Raw genomic sequence first — 11,082 nt, 5'->3', positions numbered from 1 at the left:
AGAGGGTACTAAAACACAGAAACGCGACGCACTTAGACAAAATACAACACAGTGAAAAACACGAAACCAGACAGGTACGTTCATGTAAATCAAACACAGTGGTTCACGTTTAATTTGTTGATAAAACACATGTGAAATTATAACTATGACGAGTATTGTTAGCTCATGGATATTTTGACAAACGCTACGCCACAATCTTACTTTTTATGTTTAAAGTTCTGCTTGCCAAAGTCAGCAATAAACCTGCCAGAAGAGTTATGGATCAGTGATCAGAATGTAGACCCAAGCGCCCGCTGTAAAATGATTTCAGTGATAGGCGGTGTGCGGGGCGGTGCTTGCACAATTTATATGAGATGACTCTCGCAATCGCAATCCAGCTGTCGAAGACTGCGGTTGATCTACTGATCGCGTAGAGCATGAGCACAGACTTGAATTCTGCAGTCCTGTTTCATGGACTGGGTATAATAGGGGGTTTCACAGTGTTGTTTTATTTTTTAAAGTTCTGCTGGAAATTCTATTGGGGAGTGAGAGTATACGTGTTGTCAGAATATTGTAAAACTGACCTACGAAAATACGGACAGTGGGCGGGTAAGTTCGAATTTTGACAAAACTGAAATGAGAATGTGTTGCACATAGATGAAAATAAAATGTTAATGCACCGAAAGTGCACCTGCTTAGGGAGTCCCTAAGCATGTGCACATTGCTAATAGAGAGATGCGTTTCGTTGTAGCAGAATTCACAGATGCACAGCAGCAACATGTGACTTAACGTGTATTTTACCTTTCTTTCTAGGTTAGTTTCCTTCTAAGCAAACTATTCAAAATAAAATTGATTTAATAGAAGTCATGGTATTTAGCCTTTTGAAGCCATACAATTCACATTTTCACGATGCGCTCAAGGTATCAAACTTGATTTTCGACTTAAATCGCTCTTCAACAATACGTGTAACTTTCGTAATCAGAGGTGCTCAGAGAACGCAGCTATTTTTAATATTCCTAAATATTTTCGTCTGTAGCTTCGAATTTATATTTATTCTTGTGGACAGATGAGACCGAACAGTTGACTTCGGTAAGCCTGAGGTTTGGCTATGTCGTGCCCATTTTTTCATTATTGCTCAGCCTCATAATGACTTCCTTCACTTTCATTGGCTTAGTTGGGTAATTCCAGATCAACTCAACACACCTTTGGACCCTATCATGGATTTTAATGACATATGTTTATTTAGCCTGTGTCAGAAATCAAAGTCAACTGTTTATAACATCATTAAGAAGAAGGAATGCACTGGTGAGCTCAGTAATCACACAGGGCCTGGTAGGCCGAAGAAGACCTCTGCAGTTTATGACTCAAGAATTCTCACAAAAATGACAAGAACCCCCAAAAACCTGTCTGATAGAACAGAAACACTCTTCAGGAGGCAGAGGCTGATGTGCCAGTTATTTATGTCTGCAGAAGATGCAATATGCAAACCACTGGTTGGCCACAAAAACATAGTGCCCAGGTTACAGTTGGCTAAGAAATACTTCAAAGAGCATGCTGTGGAGTACAGAGCCAAATCAAGAAAAATGCCATTGTTAAAAATAACTTTTAAAATTAATTAAGAGGATGGACTGAAAGATGGATGTGTATGTGAGGCTTTCTCTTTGTGTGCCTAAATGTGTGTGAGGTTGCTAACAAAATGCCTCCGTTATTTTCTTACTTTTGCTCCAGAAGATAACATCCTGTCTTAATGCCATGATCCTTTTAATGCCATGATCAAAGAAGATCATCTTTCCCATTCCCACATTCAACTAATTAAGCCATCTGTTCTTGACTGAGATTCAACAGGCGTCACTTAAGCATCATTATTTTTAAGCATCACTTTAAAATAATCAGTGAATAAAGGTATATTCCTGTTGTGCTGTCCTTTCCGCATTTTTTGTGAACTGGCATTAATCATGTAACACATTTTGAGTACATTTTCCAAATATTGTGTGTGCTGGCGGATCCAACTAAATGCAGGTCTATTTGGAGAAGATAATTATTTAGTGTAGATGATCATGCCATTTCTCTGTATCTTGGACCTGATGTTCCAGATAATGTCTCATAATGGTGACCAGTGTGAGCCTTTGCTGACTATAATCTGTGTGAATTTTTGTGTTGTTTTTATAGTTGTTACCGGAGCAACCTCAGGTATCGGAAGAGCTTATGCCAATGAGGTTGGTATTTAAATAAATGTGTGTCTTAATGACATTGTATTGTAGCCGCACCCATTAAATAAAAGTGCTCAAGCATTTTGACTACCAGAATGATAGACTAACTTACACCAAAGGCAGATGTAAATGGTAGGCATTTATATAGCACCTTTATCCAAAGCGCTGTACAATTGATGCTTCTCATTCACCCATTCATACACACACTCACACACCGACGGCAATTAGCTGCCATGCAAGGCACCAACCAGCATTTCGGGGTGAGGTGTCTTGCTCAGGCGGCATGGATGGCGCAGTGGGTAGCACTGCCGCCTCACAGCAAGGAGGTCCTGGGTTCGAATCTCCGTCGGCCGGGGCCTCTCTGTGTGGAGTTTGCATGTTCTCCCCGTGTCTGCGTGGGTTTCCTCCGGGTACTCCGGTTTCCTCCCACAGTCCAAAGACATGCAGGTTAGGCTGAACGGAGAGTCTAAATTGCCCGTAGGTATGAGTGTGTGTGCCCTGTGATGGACTGGCGACCTGTCCAGGGTGTATTCCTGCCTTTCGCCCAATGTATGCTGCGATACGCTCCAGCCCCCCTGCAACCCTGTTTGGGATAAGCGGGTTCAGATAATGGATGGATAGATGGATGGGTGTCTTGCTCAGGGACACTTCGACACAGCCCAGGCAGGGGATCGAACCAGCAACCCTCCGACTGCCAGACGACTGCTCCTACTGCCTGAGCCATGTCGCCTCCAGATGTTACTTTAGATTTTTTTTTAATTGTTTCCATAAACATTCCTGAAATCCTTCCATACCCACATGCAGTACAATGTAAATAATCCTTGTAATCAAATGAAAGATGGGTGTGCATCGGGTGGACAGGAAATCATTATAATCAATAAACTCAAGTTTATTGACTGCATGATACAGCTTATTGTATTTTAACAGTGATTTTATATTACTGAACTGTTTCGTGCTTGTTTTATTGTTGCCTTTGTAAAGCACGTTGAGATCATCACTGTATGATGAAAAGCACAATATAAATAAAATTATTATGATTAATGCATATGTGAAATGAGTATTTTTCCAGTTTTACATACGTTTGGATTATCTGTGTGGATTTTATGTTATGTACCCTTTGCAGTTGGCTAAAAGAGGACTGGACATTGTACTGGTCAGCCGTTCAGAAGAAAAGCTTCACATTGCTGCCACGGAGATTGGTGAGAGAGGTGATGGGAAAAGTGGGAAAAGATGGAAGGCTATGGATAAGGAGAGAAAGAAAAATGATATAGCTGGAATTCCCCCCCCCCCATGCTTTTATATAAATCATTGAATGCTTTCTATTTCACCTTCAGAGAAGCTTTATGGGAGAAAGACTCGCATCATTCAGGCAGATTTCACAGTGGGCCATGCTATCTATCCTGCCATCGCAGAGGGACTACGCAACCTGGATATTGGCATATTAGGTAATGTGACTTAGAGGAGGGTAGGATTGGAGAGAACCTGAACAAGCTGTTCAGGCTGTTTCAGCTATTAAAGGGATACTGCACCCAAACATCAACATTACTACTGTATTCTGTATTTCCCATCCATCTAGATGGTTTTTCAAATGTGTCCCATACATTTCAATATGAGCTGATACAAATAAATACAGTGGAAGCCAATGGGTAGAAATCTGAAGCTCATAACTACATGTCTAAATCCCCTTGATTTTCAATGGATGGTGACCATGTGCACATAGACATTCAAGACACAAACGTGAAAATCTTTATTTATATGCAGTACTGTTTAAGACTACCGATGTAGTCTGATGTGATTGCACAAAGTTCATTCAAAAAGTCGGATGATTAAATATTGTACATCCATATACACTGATAATCATTGCCTTCTTTGTCTTTCTTCCATATTATAGTAAACAATGTAGGCATGAACTATGTTGGAGCGTTACGTTTTTTTCTGGACGTTGCCAATGCTGAACAGGTATGACGTGCAGGACATTTCTGTTATTACATTAGTCATTTAGGTGATACTTTTATCCAAAGCCACGTAGTTGATAAGACTTAGCAGTGGACAGTCCCCCTAGAGCAATGTGGGGTTGCTCAAGGGCCCAACAGCTCTGTGGATCTTATTGTGGCTACACTGGGGCTTGAACCACAAACCTTCTGGGTCCCAGTCCTGCGAGAGGCTGCATCTTTGCAGCATTGCTGTGGGAATGTTGTCTTTTCAGAGGGACTTGTGTGATTGTTGCAGATCATGTTCATGTTTTCATTTTGAAATATCTTTCCTCCCAGAGAATCACTGAAGTCATCAACTGTAACATCCTGTCTGTGACACAGGTCTGTCTGTCTCAGAGCTGAAAACTATTCCATATTAAACAAACTTTTAGTCTCACTGAGGTAATTTCATCCCTGAATGCATATGAATAGAATTCCTTAGCTACATTTTTTATCAATCAGTCCAGTCATCATTTTAGGTCAATTGTGAAACACAAGTTGTGCACTATATCTGAATTTTTGTGAAAACGGCAATGTAGTGATAAATTGGTGATATTGAAGAGGTTAGATGCATATAAAGCTATTAGAGGTAAGCATTGGATTTTGCTTTCTATATTACATTTATTTAGCAGATGCTTTTATCCAAAGTGACAAACAATAAGTCCTTAGATCATTAGATCACAACTACAGAACAAGTCGGATAAAGGTACAATTTGCCTAAAGAATCGGTTGCCTACAGCAGTGGTTCCGAAACTCAGTCCTGGAGTACCCCTGTTTATGCTGTTTTTCATTCCAACCACAACTGCAATCCAATAATTTCGACTAGCTGTTCATTTTCCTTAATTTGGTGCTTTTCATGTTTTGAGGGATTACTTGCCCTCTTAAACCACATTGACAGATAGCTATGCATACCATAAAGAGTAAAATTGCCATGTTAATATTTTGCTAATTATGCTATATTGCAAGCAATGCGTAGACTTTGGTTGACAATGCACCATGGCTGACCAGATCTTATAGGAATGGGGAGGTTGTTCCACCAGTGCAAAGCACCTATTAAATATAGTAACCTATAATAAAATATTGTGATAGGCAGATGTCAGTTTTCAAGGGAAATGCAAATGGAAAATAAATTGACAATGCTGATGATATCTCTTTGTCACTCTGCAGATGACAAGATTGGTTCTCCCACACATGGTTGAAAAGTAAGTTTATGGTACAATTTTATATTATAAGAATCATCATTATGATATTATAATGTATACACTCACTCAGCACCTTATTAGGAACACCTGTACACCTACTTATTCATGCGATTATCTAATCGGCCAATCGTGTGGCAGCATTGCAATGCATAAAATCATACAAACACGAACTGCTTTTTTCACACACAGCAGTCTCTAGAGTTCACTCAGAATGGTGCGGAAAACAAAAAAACATCCAGTGAGCAGCAATTCTGCAGACGGAAACACCTTGTTGATGAGAGAGGTCAACAGAGAATGACCAGACTGGTCAAGGCTGATAGGAAGGTGACTGTAACACAAATAACCACACATTACAACAGTGGTATGACGAAGAGCATCTCTGAACACACAACGCATCAAACCTCTAAGTGGATAGGCTACAGCAGCAGAAGAAAATTACCTAAAAGTGTTCACTGAGTGTAGTATGTCTGAAATTGCAAGGCATCTTCCAAACGTTGCCTTTAAAAAAGAAATCATTTTGAAACTAAAAAATTTAAATCAAAAGTAATATTGATTGAAAATGTAAAGAAATGTCATGTTAAACTTTGTACCATTTAGAGGTCAGGTTTGCTTCTGTTCAAAGATATTAATTGCAAAAGGTGTTTTGATAGGGGTGCCCAATTTTTTGCATACGATTGTACCTCCACAGCAATGGGGAAAGACTAATATCAAATTATCAGAAAAGGAGGCAATTTCTTTTACACGGGTGATTTGGGTGTTCGATTAACTTTCATTAATGAAATGTATTTTGTGTTTACTCAGGTTCTCTTTATCAAATATTACATTATGTCTAAAAATCTGAAATCATTATATGTGGAAAAATACAAAGCAGTAAGGATCAGCAAGGGGGGGCCAAATACTTTTCACTACTCTGTATGTTTACACTGTGTGCCATAAGTATTGGGACAGACATATATTCTTCATGTGGCTCTGTACAAATGATTCATGTGTGGTCAAGTACAGATTTTCAGCTTTTATTAAAAGGCATTTTATGCCATTGCCTCCAAACTCATTGGACAGTGATTCTCCCCACAAGAAGACAATGAACCCAAACATATCAGTGTTCTCATTCTTAATGAAACAGTTTAAAAACTGTATTATGTGTAGTGTACTGGCTTTCTTGACTTTCATTTTCTGGTCCTCATGGTGACAAGTACCAATAACAAAAAAAAGAAAAAACGATGGAAGTCAGAATACTAACCACATGTGAACTGTGACTACAAATCTAAAATTGTCAAGTACAGAGATGAATCAAGAAATCATACCGAGCTTACTGTATATTATAAATACTCGTTATGTGAAATGTCTCCTTTGTGTCTGCCTGTCTCCCTCTTTGTCTCTGTCAGGGGTACGGGCTTGATTATAAATCTGTCTTCTGAAGTTGCCTCCCAGCCACAGCCTTTGCTGACCCTATACTGTGCAACCAAGGTCAGATTTTCTGTTCTTATGTCCATAATCACTGCATTATTTTTTATTTTTTATTTTGGAAAAGTAATAGAAAATGATAAAATTGCCGAAATGTAAATTAGTAGCCCTGGAAAAACTGTAGTGTAACGTTATAGACCAAAACCACAGGTCACATGCTCCACCTCCAGCACCACCCTCTACCTACCCAGTCTGCAGATTCAGCAGCAGTATAATATTATGGTTAGAGAACTGGGCCGCGTTTCCCGATAACGGTGTCTCTTGGCGTTTTACAAAGACTCGAAAGGTATACCTTACTAAAGTTGTTTACTTTTCTAGGCACGTTCCCCAAACTATCCCTTATGCGGTTGTTTAAGGCATGGCTTCTACCTGCGATATTACTAGGTCCATTGACTATTCCAGGATCGATTATTCACCATCTATCCAGCGACTGCTTGACTGCGTTATGAGAGAAAGTAGTGTTTATAATAAAAGGACTGGTGGGAACTAATTCACAAAATGAATTCTCCAACCGTATATATATATAATTTTCGCCAAATGCGTGCAAGAACCCGGCACCTCAAATTCTGGTATTACACCTCGTCCCGCTATGCCACCTGGCAATACACCTTCTTTGCCATGTCATGTTTTATTTACATTATTTTAATATCTTGTCATGGTGCCTTAAATTATTTTGCAATCACAGTTGATTTGCCAGAATTACTGGTATAATTCTCTATTATCCCATTTTTTTTTCTCTCCCAATTTGGTAGCCAATTGTACCCCATCTAATTCAATTAGAGCTAGTGTTAGATAGACCGCCCACACCCCGTCGGCCCTACGAGAGCGACACGCCTTCTTCAAGCCGTCTTGCCACATGCTGGTAACTGTGATTCCGAGGTGCTTTATTGTGCGGCGATCTACTAACCCTGCCAAGTCCCTCCCCCTGGAGCAGCGAGCCAATTATCCTGCTCCACGTGAGCCGGCCAAACTTGGCTTTTGGCAGGACCGAGAGTCGAACCCCGGTCCCCGGTGTGCAACTGCAGCGAGCTGCAACCGCAAGTCTGCTGCATCTTAGCCTGTTGCGCCACCGCGGCCCCTTTCTATTATCCCGCTTTCAATAAAAGCGCACCAACAAGCAAAACACACCAACACGAAAACAGCATAAGCTATGGCGGGAAAAAACAAAACAAAGAAAAGCGGTCCCACAGCTTCACAGCAAACAAAATGGAGGACGTGGCACTGAATAAAGAAACATTATTTTCCAGTTGTAGGACTATGGTGTCCAACAAAACAAAAAGAACTATGGTTAAACATCGCTCCAGCCCACAGAGAAATCATCAGTTTAAGAGGCAATTAGGCAACCTGTTCAATAAAGTGCAACGCGTCCTTCGTAATTTACAATTTGATTTTATTCTTTGCATGAAAACGGTCCCATTAATGTGGTATTTGAGTAATATTATTAGCCAACTACAACTGTAGAATTATTAGTGTACATATTGCTTAACAGATTGAGATGTAACTAAGAGCAACAGCAGATTTCAGAGGCTTGCAGTCTTAACAGTGGTGGCCACTAGCAGAGTGAGCTGACAACATCGATAAGGTATTGCTAAGAGTGGTCCTGACCAACCTTACGAAAGTACCACTTGCAGAAGGTATACTTAGCTAAGAACGTTTCGGGAAACACGCTGAAACAATAGGGTAGCGCTTAAGGTAGAACTTAGGAACGACGTAGCGTTAAGAAGGCTTCGGGAAACGCAGCACTGGGCTGCGTTTCAAAGCTGCAGGTTCAAATCCCAGGTGAGGCGCTGCCATTGTATCCTTGCACAGGTTTTACCCTTTAATGTCCTCACCAAGACAAAGGCAATGGACAAATGATGTTCTCTGCAGTCAAGCAGAACATTAAAGGCTTAACCTGAATAAATAGCTTTTGTAAATATCAAACTGCATAAATGGATTATTTGTAAACAATATAAGCGGTTTATGAGCAATCTGATAAATGCCTAAATGCATGCAATGTAAATGTTTTAAAGAAGAATGTTGAGCTTCACCTTCAAAAATAATTTTTAAATGAGAGCGGGCCATAAATGACTCCTCAAGGTCCGTTAACATCAAGTAAAATGTAAAAAAAGAGTTTGCATTTGATTGGTATGCACATGCAAAATTTCAGGAAACCCCAGTCACCTGAACTGCATGTTTGAATGCATGTGCCCCAAGCCCAATCTCCGATACAGAACTGTGTGCCTTATTGGTGGGAATGTTCACTTCTGCTATTAAGCATTCTGTTATTACACTTTTCCCCAAACAATTATTGCTCATAATATGTAAATAATTACACTATTTTTTCACAGTTTCCATATTCACATAAGACAAACGTCAACATTTTGTAACTTCTATCATTCGGCTCAATACTGATTTGCTGTCAAAGTTCTGTAATCACTGTTATTTAATTTTTATTTTTTTTACGTTTTTAGATTTTTGTTACCTATTTCTCCAGATGTCTGAACTCAGAATATAGTACGCGGGGGGTCACAATCCAGGTACAAATAAATGTCTCCTCGCCTTCGCAGTTTCATTACAATCTCAGATCTGTAACCCCTCCTCGTTCTACCTTCACCATTGGTCTTCCTCTCCCTCACATGCTGGCTGTCCTCTGCTCCATTTCTGTCTCCATCCGACTTTATCACTTCTCCATTTCCTGCTTTCCTCTTCCCTTCTTTTGCTTTCTTTCTTTTCTGTTTGTCTCACAGTGTGTCACTCCCTTTATGGTCTCAACAAACATGACCTACAATGCAGACGTCAATGCCTTTGTGAAGAGTGCCGCAGATTATGCCCGTGAAGCCTTGAACACAGTGGGCCATTCCACCTACACCAGCGGCTGCCTCTCTCATGCCCTGCAGGTGAGCATTCGGATAGGGGTGTGTTCTTTTGTGTACTACGTCACGACTATTACAACCATCATGGTTTTAGCTATAATTTAGCTATTATACAGTTGCCCTTTCCAAACGCATTGCCTTAACGTAACTGTCAAAATGTACTTGTGTATTCAAAATGTGTAGATTGATTTGCATTCCTATGTTTTAAAATGCATTATACAGTAACATCTTGTCCCTTCTCCCATATTTCCTCCCTTAGCATGTCGCTCTCACAATCTTCTTTCCTGGTTGGTTGCGACTCTCTTCTTTCTGGGTGAGATGGATGGACAAATTTACTTTGGAGAAAGTAAAGGAAACTATGGCAACATCCAAGAAGGAGAACTGACCATCACAAAGAAAAATCCATACATGGTGTAAGAAATTGATCAGAATTAAATAAATCGGTGTCTCCATTATTGTGATGGATTCTCCTAACTGCCCTCTGTTTAGATTGCATTTTGGTTGTAAAGGTGACATTGCAGAAACCATTTCACAAAAACCCATCTGGCTGAGAGTATGGTTCCCATTATCTTCTGTGATATGGTTTTTACATTTGTACATTTACACTGCATGACATTTAATTGCATATTGAAATGTTTAAAATTCACAAGTGCCAAAATGATACACATTGCTATTGATTAATCGGTATAACAATTGTGATGCAATACATTTACAAAAAAACTGCTACAGGACAATTTCATGCGTTTTATTACTGTATATCACTGTGTTGTATAACTCAGGAAATGTAGGCGAACTGGTCTATTGCAGTGAGCGCACAAATAGGTAAATTTATACAAAACGTTTTATTTTGTTTGAATCTAGTTCCCTCCTGAATTTGATTTCTTTTCAAGTATTTCCATTCATGTCATTAACTCCTATGTTTATATGAGAACCTTGGGACTTTTTTATAAGGGCATATTTATCTTTTGTTTTCTAAATTCTAATTTAACCGCATTTCATACCAATTACACATTAATACTGAATTCCAATGCATTTGTAATGTCAACATTCTGCAAATAGCTTGTTCTATCCAAGTCATTATAAATGTTATATCCATGCTGTGTTGGTGTCATATTAGCAATGTAGCTCTGTGACATTGTTGCCAATGCATTTCACCAGCATTATTGATCCTTTAGACTGATGTTTTTATCCCATTAAAATGTTATTTTGTGTATTTTATGTTCAATAGGCAAATACTGGTAGTCCAAAAATAAAGTCATCCTGAGTCCTGTAAAGATGTGCAGGGACAATATCATGATATGTGTACAGGTACAACATATTTCTATGAAAATTACTTTGAACAAAGCTTTGGTGGGGCACTGTCATTGTACCAGTATGTTTTGTATCCCTGCATTCTCCC

General features: G+C 39.5%; 1 protein-coding gene across 2 annotated transcripts; it reads left to right on the top strand.

Annotated features, from left to right (window-relative positions):
* The first annotated feature begins 104 nt into the window (after nt 1–104).
* Nucleotides 105–10,977, top strand: LOC133132357 (very-long-chain 3-oxoacyl-CoA reductase-B-like). 2 transcript variants are annotated; one of them, XM_061247741.1, is made up of 11 exons: nt 108–588; nt 2,149–2,195; nt 3,313–3,388; nt 3,524–3,634; nt 4,081–4,148; nt 4,460–4,504; nt 5,330–5,364; nt 6,750–6,831; nt 9,282–9,347; nt 9,558–9,707; nt 9,943–10,977. In XM_061247741.1, the coding sequence occupies exons 1-11, from the start codon at nt 417–419 to the stop codon at nt 10,066–10,068; spliced, it is 978 nt and encodes a 325-aa protein (XP_061103725.1). In that variant the 5' UTR covers nt 108–416; the 3' UTR covers nt 10,069–10,977. The 2 variants fall into 2 exon arrangements, with proteins under 2 accessions (XP_061103726.1, XP_061103725.1); XM_061247742.1 differs by lacking the exon at nt 9,282–9,347 and having other exon boundaries at nt 105–588.
* The last annotated feature ends 105 nt before the right edge of the window (nt 10,978–11,082 follow it).

Source organism: Conger conger, chromosome 7 (genome assembly GCF_963514075.1).
Source record: "Conger conger chromosome 7, fConCon1.1, whole genome shotgun sequence".
NCBI lineage: Eukaryota > Metazoa > Chordata > Actinopteri > Anguilliformes > Congridae > Conger > Conger conger.
The sequence above is the reverse complement of the archived record's forward strand: the minus strand, read 5'-3'. Positions and strand labels throughout refer to the sequence as shown.

Excerpts from the sequence above, each read along its gene's own strand:
- LOC133132357 (XM_061247741.1), top strand. The coding sequence starts at position 417 with ATGAGCACAGACTTGAATTCTGCAGTCCTGTTTCATGGACTGGGTATA. Across the intron at positions 4,149-4,459 it reads ACGTTGCCAATGCTGAACAG|AGAATCACTGAAGTCATCAA; the intron begins GTATGACGTGCA and ends CTTTCCTCCCAG. Across the intron at positions 5,365-6,749 it reads CTCCCACACATGGTTGAAAA|GGGTACGGGCTTGATTATAA; the intron begins GTAAGTTTATGG and ends TGTCTCTGTCAG.